Source organism: Acomys minous (genome assembly GCF_964271855.1).
Source record: "Acomys minous genome assembly, chromosome: 1".
Classification (NCBI taxonomy): Eukaryota; Metazoa; Chordata; class Mammalia; order Rodentia; family Muridae; genus Acomys; species Acomys minous.
The window spans coordinates 3935804-3960409 of record NC_140483.1 but is presented as its reverse complement, the minus strand read 5'-3'; the positions used below and the strand labels follow the sequence as shown (position 1 = coordinate 3960409).

General features: G+C 48.3%; 1 protein-coding gene and 1 long non-coding RNA gene across 2 annotated transcripts in view; both read left to right on the top strand.

Annotated features, from left to right (window-relative positions):
• INTS7 (integrator complex subunit 7) overlaps nt 1-21096 on the top strand; it is a 71394-nt gene extending 50298 nt beyond the window's left edge. Inside the window, exons 10-20 of the mRNA XM_084788524.1 lie at nt 1316-1413; nt 5627-5866; nt 8250-8387; nt 9499-9705; nt 12568-12762; nt 13143-13246; nt 14884-14952; nt 16652-16784; nt 17888-17986; nt 18281-18466; nt 19834-21096. Of these exons, the coding sequence (XP_084644650.1) occupies nt 1316-1413; nt 5627-5866; nt 8250-8387; nt 9499-9705; nt 12568-12762; nt 13143-13246; nt 14884-14952; nt 16652-16784; nt 17888-17986; nt 18281-18466; nt 19834-20124 (1760 nt within the window). The 3' untranslated portion in view covers nt 20125-21096. The remainder of the gene's footprint in view (nt 1-1315; nt 1414-5626; nt 5867-8249; nt 8388-9498; nt 9706-12567; nt 12763-13142; nt 13247-14883; nt 14953-16651; nt 16785-17887; nt 17987-18280; nt 18467-19833) is intronic.
• LOC311601368 overlaps nt 1-23907 on the top strand; it is a 128679-nt gene extending 104772 nt beyond the window's left edge. The window contains exon 2 of the long non-coding RNA XR_014780550.1: nt 21749-23907. This is a non-coding gene — a long non-coding RNA (uncharacterized lncRNA). The remainder of the gene's footprint in view (nt 1-21748) is intronic.
• Nucleotides 23908-24606: the final 699 nt, after the last annotated feature.

Below are 24606 nucleotides of genomic sequence, written 5' to 3'. Positions count from 1 at the left end.
ACCTATACATAAGATAGGCACTCGCCGATACATAAGATAGGCACTCGCCTATACATAAGATAGGCACTCACCTATACATAAGATAGACACTCACCTATACATAAGATAGGCACTCGCCGATACATAAGATAGGCACTCACCTATACATAAGATAGACACTCGCCGATACATAAGATAGGCACTCACCTATACATAAGATAGGCACTCGCCTATACATAAGATAGGCACTCGCCGATACATAAGATAGACACTTAATCTATACAGCAGCTGGAAATCACTCATGTTATCCATGTGCGGAAATAGTAGGTGTTTTTACTTAATGACAGGTGAGATACATGTAACACTGAACTGAGTTGCACAAACAAGGAGGATATATTTTATTATCTTCCTGGTATCTTTAAATGTAAGACTTGAAAATTTTCATACCTGCATTCAAGAATGGGAAATGCATTTTGGCCAGTATATCTGCCTCAGTGCTCACGCTGACCTTCATGGGGCCACAGGTTCAGCAGTCATCCCCCCTTCCCTCATGCCTCAGTGCTCACGCTGACCTTCATGGGGCCACAGGTTCAGCAGTCATCCCCCCTTCCCTCATGCCTCAGTGCTCACGCTGACCTTCATGGGGCCACAGGTTCAGCAGTCCCCCCCTTCCCTCAGCACTGTGCTGCTCGTCCTGCTGTTTCTTCTTAGGGTGGACATGTGATTGATTTGAGTACTTGAGCCTTGTAAAAAGAATATTTCTTGCATGTGGTATAGGAAGTTACTATGTGTTCTCCGTGACCTAAGGTACCTACGGCATGCACAGCCCCAGGGAGCGCAGGTGTTTGGCAGCACAGTGCTGCAGCTGCAGGACACAGCGCAGCTTGCTTCTTAGGGCTAGTACTTTGCAAGAGTGGCTGGCTTTCATGAGAAGCTGAGGCTGTTAGACCAGCTGAAAATGCACCTGCATGGTTTGTGTCTGTCGGGCAGGTTTCTGCTCCTAGTATTTTTCTTAGCTGAGCTGGTAGTAAGATTTCAGCTTTTCTTTATAGCTTCCTGACTTGACCTGTTGATTTATCCTGACTCTTTTATATCTTCAATAATGGGGTGGAGTTGAAGAGAGCATCTGAAGATAGCCTTGACAGTTCAGAGACAGCATGGCATGTGCTTTCATCAGGTCGTTTTTTTAAAGTTTTCATACATGGTGCTCATATTTTGATCAATCTTCCCCTCTTTAGGAAAGTTAAATTTGCATGTTTGTTTCCTTTGTATCTTTCTGTCTGTGTTTGTGTGTTAATCTTCCCTGACCACCCTAAAACCTAATGTTTTCTTCCAGATCTCTTGTCACTGGAACAAGACGCTGTCTTCGGCCTGGAATCCCTTCTGGTGCTTTGTAGTCAGGATGACAGCCCAGGTGCTCAGTCCACTGTGAAGGTGAAGACAACACCCTGCTGTGCTGCCTGTTTCCATAGCCTAAAGTGGGATAATGCCAGGGTGCAGGCCTTCTAGTTTGCTGTTGCCCCTCACTTGCACCATTATAAGGCAAAAGCATCCGTGGACAAAATGTAATATCAGGAGGGAGGCTGCCACTGCTCTGACACAAGTAGGGGCATAGACTTAGCCCAAAGGCAATAGTTTTTCATCCCCCGGTTTAAACATTTCCCCTTGACCTTCATTTTAAAAATTGTCACTATGGTCCGGGCAGTGGTGGCACACACCTTTAATCCCAGCACTTGGGAGGCAGAGGCAGGAAGATGTGAGTTCGAGGCCAGCCTGGTCTATAGAACAAGTTCCAGGACAGCCAGCACTGTTACGAGGAGAAACCCTTGGGGAGGAGGGGTCACTATGTAGCCCAGGATTACCTCGAACTTGGGACAGTTCTTCCACCCCTGCCCACCAGAGTGTTGGGATTACAAACGTATCTACCATGCGCAGCTTGAAAACTGGCCTCTTCGCTGGATTTCCTAAAAGGAAAACAGAAAAGATCTGAGGCTTGGTGCAGAGGTTCTGCTGAGCTGTCTGTTTATTCAGTTACGTGGCCTCCTGCAGCGGCCATTGGCAGTATACACAGCAGAAGCCCGGCAGCGGCCATTGGCAGTATACACAGCAGAAGCCCGGCAGCGGCCATTGGCAGTATACACAGCAGAAGCCCGGCAGCGGCCATTGGCAGTATACACAGCAGAAGCCCGGCAGCGGCCATTGGCAGTATACACAGCAGAAGCCCGGCAGCGGCCATTGGCAGTATACACAGCAGAAGCCCGGCAGCGGCCGTTGGCAGTATACACAGCAGAAGCCCGGCAGCGGCCGTTGGCAGTATACACAGCAGAAGCCCGGCAGCGGCCGTTGGCAGTATACACAGCAGAAGCCCGGCAGCGGCCATTGGCAGTATACACAGCAGAAGCCCGGCAGCGGCCATTGGCAGTATACACAGCAGAAGCCCGGCAGCGGCCATTGGCAGTATACACAGCAGAAGCCCGGCAGCGGCCGTTGGCAGTATACACAGCAGAAGCCCGGCGCTCTTACACGGCTCAGTCTGCGATGACCCTGATGGGATCATGAGTTGAAAACCTGATAAACTTACTGGGCTGAGTATTCACTCATTTCCAGAGGGTGGGAGTTGTAGTTTCTAAGCAAAGGGGAAAATTGCAGTTAAGAATTTTCACCTTCAGGGGCTGTGGAGATGGATTAGCAGTTAAAAGTGTTTGCTGTGCAAGAAAGAAGGTGGATCCCAGAGCTCATGGGATGCCAGGTGGATGTGGTGGCCCCTGTGATCCCAGCTCAGGGTGGAACCATCCCTGTAGCAAGCTGGCTAGAGAGCGAGAGTGAGGAGATGGCCTCACGGTGGAAAGAGCCACTGGGGCAGATCCCTCAGATGGATCACCTCAGGCACTCACACATGCAGACACAGTATGCACACATCTGCATGTGAAGAGAAGAAAGGTTTGGTTTCTTTGTGGTTTTGGTTTTGGTTTTGGTTTTTGGTTTTTTGAGACAGAGTTTACCTGTGTAACAGCCACTGTCCTAGACTCACTTTGTAGATCAGGCTGACTCTGCCTCCCAAGTGCTGGGACTAAAGGCATGCACCCCCACACCTGGCTTGATTTGTTTGTTTGTTTTTGTTTTTTAAAGAATTTTCACCTTCAGCCTGGCAGTCTCAGTACTGTTGGGGAAGAGCAGAGACGAGGGGGGGGGGATGGATTATTATGAGTTTGAGGATGGCCTGGGCTATGAAGTAAGTTCTAGGCCACACAGACTACAAAGTAAGATCCTACCTTTGTTGTTAATTATTTTACTTTTGAGATTATAATATAATTACATTATTTCTCTCTTCCCTCCTTTCAGACCCTCTCATATACCATTCTTTGTTCTCTTTCAAATTTATGACCTCTGTTTTTCATTAATTGTTATTACATGCATGCGTGTGTGTGTGTGTGTGTGTGTGTGTGTGCGTGCGCGCGTGCTACCTGCTCACTCTATAATGTCACTTGCATGTTTCTTCCGGCCGACCCTTTGGTACGGGGTAACCAGCTGGTGTGCTCTTCCCTGCGGAGACTTTCTCTCCCTCTCTCAGCATTGCTTAGGTGCCTGTGTGTTTTTCTGTAGAGCTGAGGCCTCCTGGGCTTCATGTTCTTGGGTCTTGTTGTTGACCTCGCTCAGGTCATGTCTAGGAGCCATGCAGGTGGGCCTTCCATGGTGTGGCCCCCGATGCTCTTAGGAGACACATGCTCACAGCAGCTCCCTCCCTGACCCTCTGTCACTTACTTAAATCTCGTCCTGCCCCCTTCCACAGTGTTCTAGGGCCTAGGTACGGTAGTTGTAGATGTATCTGTTCAGGCTGGGCTGCACAACTCTGCATTCTGACGGGTGTTTTTTGTTTTTTAGTTTTGTTTCTGTAGTGGTCTCCCTCTGTGGCAAAGAGAAGTTTCCTTGCTGAGGGGTGAGGGCTGTGCTTATCTGGGCCTGTGAGGCTCATAGTGCAAGTGTGGCTAGAGCTTGTGCTGGTTCTCCAAGCTTGCCTGGGACCATCTGGTTCTCAGAAGGAAGCTTTCAGGTCAGTTCCAGCTCGGGAGCCTCTGCCCCTGTTTCTGAAGTGCCAACAATTATACATTGTAATGATACTGGACTTTGTAGAGGGCTGTGTGTAGAGATCAGGAAGGTTCCAGTGTTAGAGGCTCTTCCATATGCAGTAGGCTGTTGACGTTTCAGTAAGGAACTGTAACATCTAGACAAAAGCAGGAGGTCTTACTGTAAACAGAGGTATGGTGCTGATTTGAGCAGAGTTGAGAGTGGCTGCCTTATGAGCTGAACCTTGAAAAAGGAATTTTAGTAATTAGGAAGGGTTATTTGAGCCTAAGCAAGCAATATTTATAGATAACTCAGGGCCATAAATGTGCTGTTGATACTGAGAGGATGGCATCTGAGGATGGAGAAGTATGGAGGCCGTCAGGAGCGGGCAGCGAGGAGATGTTACAGTTTTAAAATAGTAGATACAGTCTCCCTATATGGAGGCCGTCAGGAGTGGGCAGCGAGGAGATGTTACAGTTTTAAGATAGTAGATACAGTCTCCCCTTTGTTATACTTACCTGTTTGTGTAGTATGTGCCAAGTTGCTGAAGATGCAATATATATATATATATATATATATATATATATATATATATATATATATATATATATATTTCTTGAAATGTGTTCCCCTCAACTGCTTAGAGGGAGAAAGAGACTTGTTCACAGCTGCCCAGCTACCGAGCATGAGGTGACCAACTCTGTGTTCATCACATGTGCTTCTCATCACACTGTAGTTTCTGGGTTGTCGTATGAAGGAAAGACTAGGAAGCCCATTTTTTTTCTAGAGATTAAAGATTAGAGCCAGGGAGATGTTTGTGTCATGTGAGGGAGGGAGGGTGAAGTTTAGACACATGGCAATCATCTAGGGAAAGTGAGATGCTTCCATGTTGTTAGTTTCATTAGCTGGCCTAATGGACAGGTCAGAAACTAGGCCTGAGGGAGAAACTGCAGCCATCGTGTTTTAGATTTCAGTTGAGAGAGAATTGCAGGGGCTGGCGAGATGGCTCAGAGGTTAAAAGTGCTGACTCCTCCTCCAGAGGTCCTGAGTTCAATTCCCAGCAACCACATGGTGGCTCACAACCATCTATAATGTGATCTGATGCCCTCTTCCAACCTTCGGGTGTACATGTAGGGAGAGCACTGTATACATAATAAATAAATAAATAAATGCATCTTTTAAGAGAGGGAGAGGGAGAGAGAGAAAATTGCAACGTCTTCCTACACTGATGCTCGCAGTCATTGAGGGCATCTGAAACCAAGTCATGGGTCAGCTGAACATGCCTGTGCAGAGCAGTGCGCTTACAGGCGTCTGCAGCCCGTCACCACCCTGAGATCTACCGTGGGGAGTTTAGACACCACTCTTCAGAGCACGTCCTGGGGGCTGCTGTCGATTGGCCTCTTTGGGTTACTCCTGTGGTTTTCATCTGTCTTGTGAATAGTCTTTACAAGGTATTCTCCTTTAAAGCTTCGTATGCGACATTAAAGCATAGCTAGCGTCCTCGCGCCCCTTGCGCAGTATGGCCTGGAGCTCGTGCACAGGAGCCACAGCCAAAACCTGGCTGTTTTCTCTTTTCGTACAGATTGCTCTCAATTGTATGGTGAAGCTGGCCAAGGGCCGGCCTCATTTGAGCCGGTCAGTGGTTGACACTTTGCTCACTCAGCTGCACAGCTCTCAGGACGCTGCCCGGATCCTCATGTGCCACTGCCTGGCGGCCATTGCCATGCGGCTCCCGGTGCTGGGAGACGGAATGCTTGGGGACCTCGTGGAGCTCTACAGGGTGATCGGACGATCAGCCACAGACAAGCAGCAGGAGCTTCTGGTAAGAACTGCCTTTGAAACCTGCTGGACATGACTACGTGCCGGGCTGCTGGGGGAAAGCAGAAGCCTCTGTGGAGGTCTGCAGAAAGGGTTGACACCTGAGAGTGACAGCATGCAGTGACCACAAGGATCAGTGACACAAAGGAACATGTAGCCAATTTTGGTTTTTTTCCTTTTATTGAAAATAGATTTTTTTTTCTCACATAATATATTGTGTTTCTGTTTTCCCCTCCTCTACTCCTCCTAGTTCCTCCCCCTCCTCCAATTGAGATTTTTACATTAGAAAACAAACAGGCTTCTAAAGGATACTAATGTAATTAAGATAAAACAAAAATAACACATTGGAATTAGACGAGACAAATGAAGGAAAAGAGCTCCAGAGAGGACAGGAGAGTTAGGGACTGTCTTGCTCACACACTCAGGAGCTATAGTCATATGCAGAGGACCTGATGAGACCCTGAGCAAGCTGCTCAGTCTGGTTCGTGTGGTCCTGGAGGGCCTTGTTTCCAGCTGCTCTCCCTCCTTCTGCCTCCTTTTCTGACCCTTCCTGAGCCCCAAGGGGAGGGGCTTGATGCAGACACCCATTTAGGGCTGAGCAGTTCAAGGTCTCTCGCTCTGCATACTATCTTAACTACATTTGTCTTTTGTTGAAGTGGCATTTGATCTAATGATCCCTGTCTTTTTTATTACTATTACTAAAGGCAGTTTTAAAATGTAGAACATGAGGGGTGTTGTTGTTGTTTGTTTTTTAAATCTAAGAAGGAATACAGTAAAATGTTTGCATCTGTAACTTTGCTGGGAAAAACAAACAGTGCTATGCTGGGCATGGTAGTGCATGCATGCCTTTAATCCCAGCAGTAGGGATGCAGAGCAAAGGCAGCCTGGTCAACATAGTGAGATCTAGGACAGTGAGGGCTACATAGAGACCCTGCCTCAAAGGAAAAGAAACCAGTATTGGCTATACAGTTAAAACCCATCCATCTCCACCTGTCTTACTTACCTTTCTTGTTGCCATGACACAGTAAGAAGCAGTTTAAGGAAGAAGGGTTTATTTGGGCTCACAGTTTAAGAAGCCACTGTCCATCATGGTGGGGAGGGCGTAGCTACAGCTATCCATCATGGTGGGGAGGGCGTGGCTACAGCTATCCATCATGGTGGGGAGGGCGTGGCTACAGGAGCCTGCGATTGTCACATCAGATGAAGCCAGACAGCTAAGAGTGGGGAGGGCCAGTTGTTGTCTTTGTTATTCAGTCCAGGACCCTAGCTCAAGAGAAGGTGCTGTCCATGTTCAGGACCAGCTGTGCGCCTCAGTTGAGCGTCTCTGTAAACACCTGAGTTGTGACTCCGCGGTGCTCCAGGCAGGGGTTCTACTGCTGCTACAAAACACCATGACCAAAGCAGGCTGGGGAGGAAAGGGCTTCTCTGGCTGACACTTCGTCATCAAAGGAAGTCAGGGCAGGAACCCAGACAGGACAGGAACCTGGAGGCAGAGCTGATGCAAAGGCCGTGGGGGGTGCTGCTTCCTGGTTCCTCAAGGCTTGCTCGGCCTGCTCTCTTGTGGAACCCAGGACCTCCAGCATAGGGGTGTGTGGGCCCTCCATCATCGACACTAAGTAAGAAGATGGCCTACAGGCTGTCTACAGCACAGTGTTACAGGGGTACTTTCTTAATTAAAGTTCTCTCTTTTCATATGACTTTAGCTAGACATAAAGCTACACAGCCCACGTGGTAATTTTAAATCCAGTCAGATTATAGTAAAGGTTAGCTGTCACATTTCCTGTGGTAACTTCCCCCCATCCCCTGGAAACAACCATCTTGAATGTGATGTTCATCATTTCTGCCTGTGCTATACTTGGACATCCTCAGTATGTGCCCCAGAATAACGCACGCATTGCTTTGCATCTGTAGCTCTGTGTAAATGTTATGCTACAAGTCGGCTTCCGTGGTTTGCCTGACTGGCTGATAATTTATATTGATGTCTGATCTCACTGATGGATTTCACTGTGATCCTATCGTCAGTCATCTGCCCTGAGTTGTGAGCATTTTCTCTAATTAGTTCTTTATACGCAGGACTCGAGTTAAAGGAATAAGTTGCTTAATGACTTAAAAATGATAAATGAAATGAATGTCATAGAAATCCCCTCTTTTTTCCTTTTCCTCATGCCTTTTTAGATATTTTGTATAGATGTGTGTGTGGAGGTCCCAGGACACTTTCAGGTGTCATTTCTTTTCTTCCGCCTTGCAGGTATTGACCCAAGGGAGTCAGGCTTGGCAGCGTTCATGTTTACCTGATGGGCCATCTCATGGGCCCTGAATGCTTGGTCTATAACTTTTATCTTTGTCTTTGAGTAAGATTACATGTCTTCTCACTTGCTGTCTGTTAGGTAAGCTTGGCTACTGTGATTTTTGTAGCCAGCCAGAAAGCATTGTCTGCGGAGGTGAAGGCGGTCATCAGGCAGCAGCTCGACGGCGTCTCCAGTGGGTGGACCATGTACCGGATTGCCAGGCAGGCCTCCAGGATGGTACGGGCTCCCTTCTGAGTGAAGGTGGTGGTGGGTGGGATGTCAGAGCATACACCCTAAATGATGTGGTCCTTATAGTCAGAGCCCAAAATAAAGATGGAAGACACCACGACCAAGGCTACTCATATAAAAGGAAGCATCTTACTGGGGACGTCCTTACAGTTTAAGAGGCTAGTCCATTGTCGTCATGGCAGGAGGGATGGCTACAGACAGGAAGGCACTGGAGAAGCAGCCAAGAGTTGTATATCCTGATCCACAGGCAGCAGGCAGAGGGAGACACTGACCTGAAGTCTCATAGACCATCCGCATCGACAGACACATCTGCTCCAGCACGGCCACACCTCCTAGGCCCTGGGGACTAAGCAGTCACTCATGAGCCCGTGGGGCCATTCTCAAGAATTGCTTGTTACTCGTGGGCTTTGGAGATGGCGAAGGGGAGGACCTAACTTTCCCCATTAGCAGTGCTCTGAGTTCTTGCTTGCTGGCATCATAAGAAGGTGGCACCGCACACTGCGTCTAGCCAATGCCAGGATCACTTACTTTACTGTGGGTTGTTGTACCCAGAGCCACTTCCCCTGCTGTTTGGGTCACTGGTTATCAGCAGACATTTGCTTCTCATTCTTTCTCCAACCTGATCGTTGAGTTTTCCTTAAGCAGCACAAACCCGGTTAGTACAGGAAGCTGGAGCATGAGGCGGCGGCTCTGGAGAGGGAAGTGGGTGCTGTTCAGTGTGGTGGGGCAGCCAGCTGCACTGCAGGGTCTTGGGCGGCTCTGCCTCCAAGGTGTTGGTGGCATCCACCACCACCCCTAGGTAGCTCTACCCTGGGGTTCCCTTCACCTCCTAAATAGCTCCTGCAAAATGATACACAGGTGCTTACATTTTCTGTATTTTAGCTAGATTCTGACGTGAGTCTCCTTATTTTCCGTTGGAACTGTTTTGGTAATGGACCTGAAGCATTGTTATAAAAGCAACTTGGCATACTTTTTTCTAAAGAAATATTTAGACTGTGTCAAACAGTTATGTAATGTGAGATGTGGTGTTTGGGCTTGCACTGGGTTTGTCTTTGACTTGCTGGATGTAGGGCCTCACCCTGGCCTTTCTCTTTTTTAGGGCAACCATGACATGGCCCGAGAGCTCTACCAGAGTTTGCTGACGCGGGTCGCATCAGAGCACTTCTACTTCTGGCTGAACAGTCTGAAGGAATTCTCCCATGCGGAGCAGTGTCTGGCTGGGCTGCAGGAGGACAGCTTCAGTTCAGCACTTTCCTGCATTGCTGAGTCTTTGAAATTCTACCACAAAGGGATCGCCTCCTTAACAGTGAGTCCTCCCCAGCAGTGGCGGTGGCTGGGACGCTGTCCTCTTGTTAGTGTCCTTAGGCTGCTGAAGCTTGTGTCCAGACGATTGCTGACTCAGTCAGGAGTGCATGGTGTGGAGATGGCCTTTTCCTCCAGATTCTTACTGGGTCAGAGGCCAGCCAGGTGCGCTGCTGCCACCAAGCACAGCCCCGTTCTCTCTTGTCTGCCTGCTCCCTGAGTAGAGGTTTTGGCAGGGCATTTAGTAATGGTGAGGATTGAACCTGGAGCCAATTGCATGCCAAGTGCGCGTTCTGCCATAGCATCCCTGGGACTTTTACTTTATAACTTCTAGTGCTGGGACCCTTAAATGCAGCTCCTCATGCTGTGCCAGCCGTAACAGTGTTTCCATTGCTACTTCACAACTGTAATGTTGCTACTGTTAGGAATCATACTATAAATATCTGTATTTTCCCATGGTCTTAGGTGACCCCTGTGGAAGGGTCATTTGACCCCCTAAATGGATCACAACCCACAGGTTGAAAGCCACTGCTTTATAATATGAAAATCCTAACGTGCCACTGTTTAACCCTTGTGGTTTCCGAAATAACAATCAGTCATGTACAATTCTTACTGTGCCAAGAAAGGAATGCACAGAGGAGACCCTTAATTTTTCTTATTTCTTGAAAATTTTACAGTCTTGGCATGAGCTGTATCCCTCAATAAGAGCTCCTTCCTTAAACAGAGCCCTTTCTGTGTTAGTCAGAGGCGTTTCTCCCCTAAGTGACGGGTTATGTACTCAACAGTAAACATTTTAAAGCATTGTGACCCGACTTAAAGAACTGTATATGTTGAGCTGGGGCCTCTTTATAACATTTTAGATAGTTTTAAGCCTGAGCCATCCCCAAAGCAGTGTTCTACAGAAAACAAAGACTAAATGTCAGAGAGACTAGCTATGCGGACAGCTGTGGTACATTGGAAATCCTGCTAGAATTGATGGGCAAGGCAGCGCTGAGCGCCACTTTGCTCTTGACTGTTCTGGAAAAGGAAAAGGTTGTTACGCTTATATCAGGCCAATGAATGCCAGAGAAAATTGAAAGCTACAGTTACTGATTTGGATCAATAAAGTTATTTGGTTTCTAATTTATGTAGAATAGGAAACTATTGATCATTCAATGGTAAAAAGTGCCAAGCAGGGCCTTGGTGCTCCGCCCTGGCAGCTACCCCGAGGACCTAGCTGTGGCTCCGACACTCAGACAGTGGCTCCCAACCCTGACACTGTAGCTCCAGTGGATCCAGTGCATGCGGACTAAATACTTGTTCACATAAAAATAAAAATAATTTTTTAAAAAAATAGCTAGGCAGATAGATTCACATAAGTGAGGCAGGTGCAAATAATTTTGTGAAATTCTGTTGAGTATTTAGCACTCTTCTGCTTTTTGTAGTGTCTGTAGTTGGTTAGGCTTGCTAGAGAGTAAAGATGGAATCTACATAGGAAAAAAGCAGGTGGCTGTCTCGTGAGCTCCTTTGATGTGCGTAGACTTGCCTCTGTTGATTCAGTACCCTGATGTATGACTTTGGGCTGCATTTTTTTTCCTGTTGAAATTCAGCACATTACAAAAAAAAGAGAGAGAAGTGAGAAGGGTTTGAAATCCTGTTTAATTCCAGTGTAGCGCTTTATAATAGAGGGGTCTTGCTTTGCAGAAATAAAGATTGTATGTGTTTAGGAGATGGTCTGAGATCTAGCTGAGGTGTTGCCTGGCAGCTGCTTAACCCTGGTCCCCTCCCCCCTTGTTGCAGTGGGTGGGGTGGGGAGCACACGTGCTTTAGTTCACAGAGATAGTAATATGGTGGTGCCAGGGTTGTGAGGCAGGGGAAGGTGTGGGTAGGAATACAGTGTCAGTTCTACAAGGTAAGAAAGGTGGCTGTACCTACACAACCAAACACAGACTGGAAAGCAGCTAAGATGACAACTTTGTTAACTGTTTTTATACATCAATTTTCATGGCTTTGTCAGTTTTTTTCTATTTTAGCCTAATTAATATCTGTAACACAAATATGACTGTTTAGCAAACAAAAACAAAAAATAGAGGTTTAGGATATAGCTGCTGAAGTGAGATGGGACTGTGTGATTTTGACTATTCATGGTACATTTTGTATCTGCTAACCCTAGAGCCATCTCATCCAAGCATTAGCCCCAGCGTTGAGAAGAGTAAACCATGTGCCATTGTTATTGTCTCTGACACAGTGAGACTCACAGTCTAGGCTGTGTCTCCCAGACAGCCCCCACGCCCCAGTCTTTTAGGCACTGTGAGCTGTTAGCACTGGTCAGGTGAGCGCTGGTCGCTGCCTCCTTGCTGTGTGTTCCAATGCTGCCTTTCCTTCAGAGTGTCCTTAGGGCTTCCTGGGATGGCGTCTTACTGATGATTTAGCAAGTGTAGGCAGTGAGGAACCTCTGAATGTCAACAAGACGTTCGGGTTTTCAGGCAGTACTACCAACAGTGAGTTTCTCTGATGTCGCATGATTCCCATGATTCCCATGGTGCTTTAGGTGTTCCCTGTTGGTGTCATGACTAAGGCTCAGGCACAGGGGAGGCACATCCTTGCATGCTAGAGTCCCTCAATAAAAAGAAAGGCACAGCTTTCACATGCACCCCTCCCCCTCCTCTCTGATGCTCTAAGTCACTGCAGGTCAGACCCTAGTGCCACCTACTCGCTGTGTGCTGCCATGCTGTGCTAAAACATCCTGTGACGTTTGTGGAGAAGAGATAAGAGACTGTCCGTTCATGTTCCACTCAAGTGCACTTTCCCCCTCAGCGTTTTTTAATTAGGCTTGGTTGAATCGAAAGAGGCAGGTTACTCTGTATCAAACTTTTCTTTATTCCAGGCTGCCAGCACACCACTGAACCCTTTAAGCTTTCAGTGTGAGTTTGTAAAGCTCAGGATTGACCTTCTCCAAGCCTTCTCGCAGCTTATTTGTACTTGTAACAGCCTGAGGACCAGCCCCCCGCCCGCAATCGCCACAGCAATCGCCATGACCTTAGGAAGCGACCTTCAGAGGTGCGGCCGCATCTCCAACCAGGCACGTCTAGCTTCTCTCCCTTGCGCGTGGATTTACACTGAGAGAGTTTCGAAAATGGAAGGTTGTACCAGTGAAAGCCAGTGGTGTGTGTGTCAAACAGTTACTCATCTGCTTGGCTGATAGGACGAGGTGTTGTTTAAACAGCCTCAGCGATGCACATTATACAGAAAGGATGGCGTGACAGTGAAGGGCGGGGGACACTTGCAGCAGTGTTGGCTGTCGTGGTGAGGCGAGAGGACACCTGTGACATACATAACCTCATCAGCCACCTTTGTTGATTTTATTAATAAAGTTAGGAAAATGACAACTTGGTTTTTATTTGAGTTGTTATTGAGGATGAGTTTTCTGTGCTCTGATTTTTGTTTTCCACTTCTTTGTAGATGAAGCAATCCATGGAAGAATTCCGAAGCCTGGCTTCCCGGTACCGAGACCTCTATCAGGCCTCCTTCGACGCTGACTCGGCAACTCTGAGGAGTGTAGAACTGTATCTTGTATTGCTTGGGATTCCTTGTTCTTGGGAAATGTAAATTTGCTCAACTAAAAATATAGATTAGATAATCCTTATTTATTACAATTAATTAGTAATTTCTTACTTTGAAATTAGTAGGAGCAGCTGGGCCAACCTGGTCTACAATGCAAGTCCAGGGCAGCCAAGGCTACACAGAGAAACCCTGTCTCAAGAAAGGGGGGAGGGATTAATTAATAGGAGCAAAATAACCTTGTTCTTTTTGTTGTTCTTGTTGTTTGGTTTTTTAAGACAAGGCTTCTCTTGTAGGCCTGGCTGTCCTGGACTCCATTTGTAGACCAGGCTGACCTCAAATGCACAGAGATCTACCTGCCTTTGCCTCCCAGTGCTGGGATTAAAGGCCACTGCTACCACCCAGCTAACTTTACTCTTAAACATAAGCCAATCTTTTTTAACGGGATTACTTTAAATGGCTGGTCTTGCCACAGCCCCGACCCCCCATCCACCCCCAGTTTTGCCTAGGGCAGTGAGACACAGCCTGTCATCCCAGTACCAAGGAGACCGACACACAAAGATTGCTTGAGCCAGGAGATGGAAACCAGATAGCAATTCAGCAAGGCCTTTCTCAGAAAATGCAAATCCAGCCGGGCTGCAGCAGCCTGGAGCCTTGTGCACAGCACAGCAGCGGACAGCCTCAGTTCTGTCCTTTGCTGTGGTCACTGCTGCCCTTCTGAGGCCATCTGCATTTCTTATTAGCAACTCCCAGTCTCATTGGAAAGAAGGAAAAACTGTTCTGAAGCTGTCAGGCCTGGGAGCTAGTTCCTAAATTTCTGGTTGCTGGGTGGGCTGAAGCTCAGGGAATGCTCTGGGTGTGCTGCCGTGCAAGTGTGTGCACACAGGCGAGTGTGCATACAGCACACTCAAATCAGAACAGTGAGGGTGGCAGACCGCTTCCTGAGGAGCCGTCCCACCATCCACAGCTGGCTGCCCTCACTTTGCCTTCTTGCCTCCTCCATTCTCTCCTCCCCCCTGCGTCTCTGTATCAGTGAAACTTTGCTGTTGTTCCCTTGTTTGTTTGTTTGAAACTGCCGTGGAGTGCTGCCGTCTCTAAGGTGAGAAGTCAGCACAGTGGCAGTTGGACATGAAGAAGCATGCCTGTGGCCCTAGCTACTTGGGGGCTGAGGCAGGAGGATTTTACGTTCAGGGCCCTGCTAGGCAACTTAGTGAGACCATATCAAAAAAAAAATTCTTTTTGGTGTTTTAAGACAGGGTCTCTATATATCCCTTGCTGTCCTAGAACTAGTTATGTAGACCAGGCTGGCCTCAAACCCAGCTCCTTCTGAGGACTGGCATCAAAGGTGTGTGCCTCCATGCCTGCTTTTCCAAATTATATGGCAGTGATTTAAAGGGAGGTGATAGTTTTGTAGCTCTGTGGAGGACGCTCGTGCAGCCTGTGCAGGTCCTGGGTTCAGCCCCTAGTTGTGGGGAGGAGAGGTTGCTGTGAGTGACTGAGCGCTGCGTTCCCCATTGCACTCTGAGAGACGCTGCATCCTGGCGTGTCCAGCTGTGGAAGTGCGCATGCTCATGGTCACTCATTTGATGGGAGGAAGAAGTCTGGGCCCTTGTGTTCTCGATGTGACTTAACCCAACTCTAGACAGCAGCAGAGCTGCTTGCTGATCGCCCATGCCATCGAAGCCCTGGTATTGGATCCAGAGTCTGCAAGGTGAGTCGGCTTACACTTTGTAAAGTTTCAAGTGCTCTCACCTGAGCGTCCAGCAGTGTTGGGAAGAAAGGAAACCCAGAGTGCTCTTCTCGGTTGCCTAGGGCCACAGGGCTGGGACAGAAAGGCAGGGAGCGCCCTCTTCCCTCTGCACCCACACATCGAGCTAGAAAGATAACCGAAAAAGAGTTGTTTGAATACGAACAGTTCCTTTTGTGAGTGAGCTTTGGTGAGGAAATTAGTTAATAACTCAAACTAAACTTTTTAATTTCTGGTTTCCCAAACCAAAGGGTACTCCCTGTTTGCTTTATGACAATTTGCCTCCCTTCCCCAATAAGTAATTATTGAGAGTAGTTGTATTCACTGAAGACTGACAGCGTGTGCGTTCCACTCTGCAGTTCCCTCTTGTCTGAAGCTAGGGAGGCCGGAAGCTTCCATACAGGCTGAGGCTCAGGCTCTGTATCAGGCCAGGGCTGAGGTCTCTGTCACCTACGCTGTAATGTCAGTCTCAGCTCCCATCCATTGTGGTGTTTTTATTTCTCTTCTTCTTTTTGTTTTGTTTTGTTTTGTTTTTCTTTGTTTTGGTTTGGTTTTTGAGACAGGGTTTCTCTGTGTAACCTTGGCTATCCTAGACTAATTTTGTACACCAGGCTGTCCTCAAACTCACAGAGATCCACCTGCCTCTGCCTCCCCGAGTGCTAGGATTATAGGCGTGTGCCACCACACTTGAATATACTTTTGTTTCTTGTCTTAACGAAATCTGAAGTGTAAAACAGCGCCCTGGAGTGAGGAAGATGTAAGCACAAATGTGTTATCACTGCCAGCTCTACGAGTGTGTTTGCTGTGAGTGAGGCACGGGTGTGCTGTGTGAGTGTAGGCACAGTTCCTTCTCCCCAGGCAGTGACGACTGCACGAGCAGCTCACGTGCAGTGCTGCGGTACCTCAGCACCACAGACGCTGGAAAGGGTTAAAGGACTGTAGTGCCTGCATACACACACTTCCAGACAGCCCTTTTCAGGTTTACTTGGGAGTCAAGAGCTTTGCTTCTTATCTCTGTTAGAGGTGTTTTCAGAAGAGGAGACAGGAAGGAATCTAGGCTAAGGTTTCCCAGCATGCTTTGTCCCAGCAGCCATCTCTTCCCAAGTCTGACAGCATGCTGACCTAGTGCTTTGTTAGCGTGTTCTTCTGTGTGTGTCCCATCTGCTGCTTATATGACGTCATATAAGGATGTTACTTGCTGGCCCCTTCTCAAGTGCCTTTTTCCTATATGGTGACAAATGTAAACCCCTTTTGTGAGTAGTTAAGAATTGCATCTATTGGGGAGCCGGGCGTGGTGGCGCACGCCTTTAATCCCAGCACTCGGGAGGCAGAGGCAGGCGGATCGCTGTGAGTTCGAGGCCAGCCTGGTCTACAAAGTGAGTCCAGGACAGCCAAGGCTACACAGAGAGACCCTGTCTCGAAAAACAAAATAAAAAAATAAAAATAAAAGAATTGCATCTATTGTAGTGGGATCTGGGTTTAAATTCCAGCTTGTCACTTAGTAGTCAGTGAGTGAAGGCGGATTAGGCAGATTACCCTTCCGTGCCCCAGTTTCCTCATCTCTGATTGGAAAGAGCTTTCTTCTTTAAGAGAGGAAGTGAGGCTATGGAGCTGTTGGAGGAATCACTGCTTGCTTGGGCTAACTGTGCTGGTCTCTTCTTAGCTTCCAGGAGTGTGGATCCGGCGGGGCCACCCATGCTGGCAGTGAATATGAGAGGAGAATGATGTCCGTGTACAGCCGCGTCCTGGAGGAAGTGGAGTCGCTCAACCGGAAGTACGCCCCCGTGTCCTACATGGCAAGTGGCATTTCTTTTCCCAAGTGTTTATCATTGAGGAAGTGGATTGTAGTGTTTATTAAAACTTCATTATAAAGAACATGCGCATTAACAGCATCATCGTATAGTATCGTATAACAGTATCATAGAAGGTGACTAGGTAGACGCGCGTTCTGTAGTGTCGGTGGCAGCTGCACTTAGCGCAGCCATTCTGAAGGTGCAGAGCCCTGCGCTGATGTTACATCTTCACTGCTGAGTGTTTCTGCGCACTTATCCACCAGAAATATCAGTGATAAGGAAAGGGTTAAACAAACCAATCCTTGGCCAAACTGAGTCCACTCTTGACTGCAGGGCCACCCTGAGGTAGCAGGTCTAACTGGGCAGGTGCAGTCAGCAACCAAACTGAAGCTCTGGTAACTCACTACTCACTCCAAACAGCGTCACTTCGGGAGCTTTGTAAAAACTACTTCAGGAACCAGTCATTCCCTCCCGGGCCCAGCACCCCAGAGACAGCTGCCTATCAGTCTGAGCAGAGGCCTGGAACGCATGCAGTGATGCCGGGAGTTAGAGCTGTCAGCCTCACAGCTACAGTGAGTGCTGCAGAGGGAGCACAGCCCATTTCATAATGGGACAGGAAATAGTACTTTGTTCTAAAACAGGCCTCCTGGTAGATGACTGGTTATGTCCGGATAGAGGGCACAGTAAGTGTCTGCACTGTGAAGGAGCTGGTGTTAGCTCAACATCATGTTTCTGTGTTTAAACATGCTGAACGCAGTGTGGCGTACAGTCCCTTCTGTCCTAGTGGGTCTGGTTAGCATTAACCCTGCCAGAAGCTACTGCATATCCTGGGAATCGAACCCAGGTCCTCTGGAAGAGCAGCCAGTGCCTTCACTGCTGAGCCATCTCTCCAGCTCCACTGACTGCATCTGTTGACATGGATGATCGTGCTCTGTGTGGTTGTGGGTGTTGTGCCTATTGATGGATGGTGTGTGCTCTTGGACGCATGTGTATGAGCATGTGTGTCCAGCTCTGCACCGAGCATGCTGCTTGTTGGTAAGTTGGTAGGGTTTGGTTTTGTTTTGTTTTGTTTTCAGCTGATTTCTCTCTCTCTCTCTCACCCCCAGCACACAGCATGCCTCTGCAACGCCATCATCGCTTTGCTGAAGGTCCCTCTTTCATTTCAGAGACACTTTTTCCAGAAACTGCAGTCCACCAGCATCAAGGTATGGCAGAAATAATACAGGTTTAAGAGCCAGCTAGGTGGGGTGCTTGAGTTCAGTCCCCACGACCGCATGGTAGGAGAAGACAACTATGGCTACAAGTTGTCCTCTGACCTACACGTGTGTGCCCTGGAGGTCTCTCTGCAGGGTGGGGCCAGCACAGTGAGGTCATGGGCACAGCTTACTGCCAGAGACAGTCACAGGAGTGTCTTCATCTGTTGGCAGTGATCAGCAGGGCCAGGTTTGTCGATGGGAGCTTGGTTTCGGTTGAGTCCTTACTTTACTGTTGTGTTCCAGCTTGCTCTGTCTCCCTCTCCTCGGAACCCTGCGGAGCCCATTGCTGTGCAGAATAACCAGCAGCTGGCACTAAAGGTAGAAGGCGTTGTTCAGCACGGGTCCAAACCAGGACTCTTCCGCAGAATTCAGTCTGTGTGTCTGAACGTTTCCTCCACACTACAGAGTAAATCCGGCCAAGACTACAAGGTAATTCACGTGAGGCCGAGCTGTGTGCAGCTACAGCCCCAGGTGGGGCTCACGGTCTGCATTCTCGCAGCTTCACCTCCACGTGGGTCAGGGGGTCACAACTTGGGCTTGGGGAGACCGTTAATTGGTGTTTCTTTTTTTTCTCTGCTTGGAACAGCAGACACAGCCTCCCAGCAGAGACCAAAACATGAGTCCTGTGACTCTTAGCACAGTGTGGATCTGTCTAGGTCCACACAGCAGGAACTACCTATCTCGTGCCTCTGACCAGGTTTCCCATCCCTCCTAGTGTTGCGCAACTCAGAGATCCTGGCCCTGGGCTCCTAGAGGGAAAGCAAGGGCTCACCCCTCAGGCCGCCTCCTGCTCCAAAACCTTGTTTGTTAAGACCCTAGTGCTCTGGAGCCGTCTCAGGGGCCTCACCTCCTCATTCAGGGGCTACCTCCTGTGGTGCCCAATGTACAGTGCAGGCGCTCTCACCCTGTCCCACTTGGGGATGCCTTTCCTCTAGATAGCCTGAGGTAGGTGAGTGGTGGCTGGCATCAGTCGGACTGATGTTGCTGTCTAAAACCAGGACACTGCGTATGCGCCAGTACGATACCCCTGTCTTGGCTTAGACATTTCTTTCCAGCTTTCTGGTGAATTAGTGCACAGTATATGCCCAGCTAACTCTGGTGTGTTTGAACTAAGTGCAACGAGATGCGGTAAAGGCTTAAAAGGGGCATTTCAGGGCTGGAGGAGGATGCTCAGTGGGTAAAGTGCCTCCTTGCAAGTGTGGGGACCCAAGTTTTAATCCCCACAACCCATGTATAAAGCTAAAGGTGGATCCCTGAAGCTCTCTAGCCTCTGGCCTCGTGTGTGCGTGTGCGTGTGTGTGTGTACACTTGCATGCCCACATGCACATCACACTTACAAGTATATAATGTGTTCAGTTGTGCTGGTGCACACACACACAGACACACACACACACACACACACACACACACACAGCACTTCATTATCATCATGGTTTTAAGTGCCGAGCTGAGGGAAGGGCTGCTGTGGCCACCATCAGTGCTTGGCTTTCTTTGATGGTGTCCTCTCACCATGCACTCCGTCTGCTCTCTGACAGGGCTCAGCCTCCATTCTCTTCCTTTCTGTGATTCGTGGGAAACCATGCTGCTCTTAGCCACTCCATAAGCACTTGGTTAGTGGTGAGTGAGGGCGTGGACTGTTTGGAATGCCCGTTTCGGTTGAGTGCTCTGCATGGTAGCTGGGAAGTGCGGCAAGGACTCGGTGGCTTCCGCAGCCTCGCCCAGCACCCCAGACGGCGCTGGCTCCTAGAGAACACTGCGTAAGCAGCCCCTGCTGATACTTAATTCCTGTGTTCCAGCTTCCCATTGACAGCATGACCAACGAGATGGAGCAGAGGGTTGAGCCACACAATGATTACTTCAGCACCCAGTTTCTGTTGAACTTTTCTGTCCTTGGAACACACAGCATTACAGTGGAGTCATCAGTGAGAGATGCCAACGGCATCGTCTGGAAGACTGGCCCCAGAACCACCATGTTCGTCAAGTCCCTGGAGGACCCCTATTCCCAGCAGATTCGCCTGCAGCAGCAGCAAGCCCAGCAGCCTTTGCAGCCGCAGCCACAGCCTCGCAGTGCCTACACCCGATTTTAACTGCCACCAGCACACTGCACACTGCACAGCCGTCAGGCTGCAAAGAGAGTCTGGATCTTCGTGTGCTTGAGGTGTAAATGTTACACTGTGAAAGCCCTCACTGTTGTCTGTAGTTTAGCTTTCTGGAGATTGTTTTTCCTTAAAGTTAATTTTAAAAATAACCTGGCTCTCAGCCAGAAAATTGCCTTTTCCCCCCCCCTCCTTTCTGTCCTACCCCAGCTTTTTAATTGTATTATCATTCCTGGTTGGAGCTTTTCTTCTTCCAAGAATAGTCACAGATCATTGGTTAAATTTGACTGTGTCTCTACCAAAATTATTGTACTGACCAGCGGAGACCTGTAGTTCTGAGGTAGGCAGTCCATGTAGGGTTCGTCCAGGGCTGGAGAGTGAGGCCTTCATAAAGGGCTGAAAGTCTGCGGCCCTGCCCTCTGTCTGTGGTCTACAGCCACCTCTTACCTGCCTCCTGCCCTAAAGCAATATTAGTTTACTGTTTTGGTCTTTAATTGACCCACAAAGCAGCTACGTGGAAAAGTTAGACATGAACAGTGTGTTGTGTTTTGTGGCCTGAGACTGTAATGTAGTTTATACATTGTTTCTAGAGTGGAAAGTGGTTCACATGAGTCTTTGTGTTTGACGTAAAGGGGACAGATCCTTCCCTCTGGTCCACACTTGATGTCTAGACAGCAGCCTCCATAACATAAGCTCAGCGGGGACGCTCAGAGCACAGATTTCTGACCAGAAAAGCCCCTTTTCTATTTCAGTCATGGTTGAAAACTATATGACAATGTACTTCTTTAACTTTATGCCAGGTATGATTTAACAGTTGGTTTCTCAGTGCTTGGAGACCACAGTAGACAGGATGACCTGAGCACCCAATAGTGCCATGTGTAGTCAGTGGGGTTGGGTGCAGTGCAGCTAAGGGTGTGAGCTGAAGGTAATTTGCCTATGCAAATAAATCTCCTAATTTCTTTGCTTGTGTTTTACTTTTTTTTCTCTTCAAAGTCATACTAACTTAAAAGAGGACTTGACTTTTTTTTTAATGGTGTTTGGGGTTTTGTGTTTGTTTTTTCCTGTCACATTGCCTCTGGATTGAGAAGTAACTGACAGTGTAGACACTCCTTGAGGTCACTTTGTTTTATGAGATGTTGCCCCTGCATAGCAAATCCTGCTTGTCATAACATGTGCAGGTCTGCTGTCACTGTGACATCCCTAAAGCTACCCAGTTGCACAGTCTGCACTTGGTCAGCATCTGGGGACAACCGCCAGAGTGCCGGGGAGACCTGTGTGGAGCCCGCCAGCCTCTGCTGGATGTGGGAAGAGCTGAGTCAGTGTTCTACCTCGGGCTCTGCAGTGAGTCGTCCTGTCTGTCTCCGTAGAGTCAGACTTTAGTCTCTTTGCAAAATGACTGAATTAGGCTATATCTCTCCAGTCTAATTCAGTTTTATCAGGTGACTGAAAAACTAAAGACAAAAAAATTGGGGGGAGGGAGCTGGGCGTGGTGGTACTCGCCTTTAATCCCGGCACTTAAGGAGGCAGAGACAGGTGGATCACTGTGAGTTGGAAGACAGCGAAGGCTACACAGAGAAACCCTGTCTCAAAAAACAAACAAAAAAAAAAATGACAGGAGATTGAACCAAGGGCCAAGGATCCCCATCCCACTTACTCTGTCACCAGCCTGACCTAGCACCCTGGGGGAAAATAAGTCCTTTGTTTTTTCCATCCCAAAGACAAGGTCTCTCTGTCTAGCTTTGGCTGAACTGGACTTGCTTTGTAGACCAGGCTGGCCTCAAACTCACAGAGATCCACCTGCCTCTTCCTCCCAAGTGCTGGGACTATAGGCGTGCACCACCACGCCCAGCTTAAAAGATGTTTCCATAGTTGTGGATTTTGGATTTTGTGTACTGAGGTGACCCTCTCCCCCAGTACAGAATAGGAAAGCTCGGAAAGTAAACGCAAGGCCTGAGAGTTGGGATGTGACAGTAACTGCAGCAAGCTAGACTCAGTACATCCATCTGAACCAGCAGAAGGTCTGGCTTTGCGTTCAGTCTACTGTGCACTGTGGATTTTGTATCAACCTTTAAATAGTTGCTCAAGGCAGGAGATTGTGTTTATAATTTGGATACCAATGAATGAAAAGAATTTTTTTTAAAAGGATGAACATGCTAGTTAGGAAATAAGTATGTCCCAATTTAAGTGTGTGTCCCAATTTGGTAACGAGAGTACTAAAGCACATTGCCTCTCCAAAGGCAGGCCTGCTTTTTTATACTTACTGAGTATTGTGTGAGTGGATGAGGGCCACACTGCCCACGTTCAAACTTATTTCACCTATGTTTGTGACCTTAGAAAACCTAAGGACTGTGTGCCGTAGGGTCATTAATGCTGTGATGAAACACCATGAACAAAAGCAACTGGGGAGGAAAGGATTTATTTGGCTTGCTTATGAATTACATTCCACTGAGGAAAGCCAAGGTAGTAACTGACAGGGCAGGAACCTGGAGGCAGGAGCTGCTTGAGCCATGGAGGGTGCTGCTTCCTGGCTTGCTCCTCAGGGCTTGCTCAGCCTGACTTCTTTTGGATCCCAGAACCACCCACAGTGGGCTGAGCCCTCCCCTATCAATCACTAGTTGAGAAAATGCCCTGTGGCAGGCTCTTACAGGAGCATTTTCTCAATTGAGGTTCTTCCTCTGATGACTCCAGTTTGTGTCAAGTTGACATAAAGCTACCCAGCACCCTTTCTCCATTAAGACAGTTTTGCCTTATGAGCAGATGGGAGGACTGAGTGTCTTACAGTGTTGTTACCTAACATCACAGGGACATGCGTGCCGTGGTGGGGGCATCGCTCACTAGTGTTACTACTGTTGTTTTCAGTGTTGGTTGTTTTGTTCTTTTTTGAGAAGATTCTCAAGTAGCCCAGGTTGCCCTTAAACTAACTTAATGTCTGAGGCTGGCTCTAAAGTACTAACTGTTTCACATCTCCTATCGAGTTGCTGACCCTGTAGACATGCGCCTCCCTGGCTGGGTCAGGGTTAAATTTCCTACCAACATGCTTCAGCTTACACTGAACTAAGAGCCTGGCCCAAGTGGGATTCCTTACAAACATCAAGATATTTGAAAGCAAATGTATAACGAATATTGTGCACTGCTTCAGCTATGATGCCGATGGTACGTTGACTATGCTAGTGTTAATGAGCTCTTCCTTGGTGACCTGTGCAGCTTAGCGTGTGACTTGTGAGACTCTGGATTCCACCCTCAGTATAGAACTACAAAGGGGGTTTGGGGCGGGGTGGTTCAATGAAAAGAGCCAAACCTGGTCAGCCAGCGAGGGTCCCAGGCCCTCCGGCAAGGCACTTGGTCTCTCTGTGCCAGGATCTGCCAGCACACTGGAGAGTAAGGTGACTCCGTTGGCCATGGCGATGGTGGGAATGTTCTCGGTGTGCTGCAGCAGCCGCACTAGCTTCCCGGTGTGAGGGGCTCAGGCTTTGTTTTTCTTCATTCCAGTTCCATTTAACAGCCTGCTGCTACAGCTGCGAGAGTGAGGCGAGGCCCCCTCCTGAGGTCTGTGTACAGTCTATAGCTGATGGGAGAGGTCAGCATCTGGCTGTGCTTCTGGTAATTCTCTGCCCTGCTGCCTAACAAAACCTGCTCGCTCCACAGTGCTGCAGATGGAGCCTGTCAGTAACACAAACGTTAATGTGTGTTGGGATGTCGTGAGAAGTCCAACAGTGAGGCGGCGCGGACTTGCTCCTGAGCTCTCTGCAGCAGTTCACCTTCTCCCTGCTGCCTGTGAACACAGACTCACATCTGAGCGGTGTTTCCTTGGCTCTGCTGGACCCAGTTCCACATCCTGTGGTGTCTCAGTCTGAAGTGCTGCAAACGGCTGAGCTTTGAGTAGTAGCTGGGATGGGAACAGAGCAGCTGGCATTTTCCTCAACACCTAAGACCTGTCACCACTGGTTTCCAAAGATTACCCAAAAAAAAAAAAAACCCTAAGTATTGTGAATTTACTTTTTAGAAAGCTTTATTACAGCCATGCTGGAGAGATGGATGGCTGAGGGGTTAAGAGCACTTGCGTTTCTTGTGGAGGATCTGGGTTCAGTTCCCACAAGATCGATAACCCCCACTATCATGGATCTGGCCACTACAGTCACCACATGTATGTGGTTCACGTGCAGACAAAACATACACAGAAAATAAATCTTTGCAAAACTTAAAAACAAAAAGCCCTACAGCTACAAAACAATTTTGAATCTAGGTCTTCACTCATCCCTGCCAATTTGTTTATCTCCCCATGACAGTTCTTTTACATGGGCAAAGTTTTTGTTTGGTTGTTTTGTTTTGTTTGAGACAGGGTTTCTCTGTGTAGCCTTGGCTGTCCTGAACTTGCTTTGTAGACCAGGCTGGCCTCCAACTCACAGCGATCCATCTGCCTCTGCCTCCCAAGTGCTGGGATTAAAGGCGTGCTCTGCCGAAGCCTCACCCCCC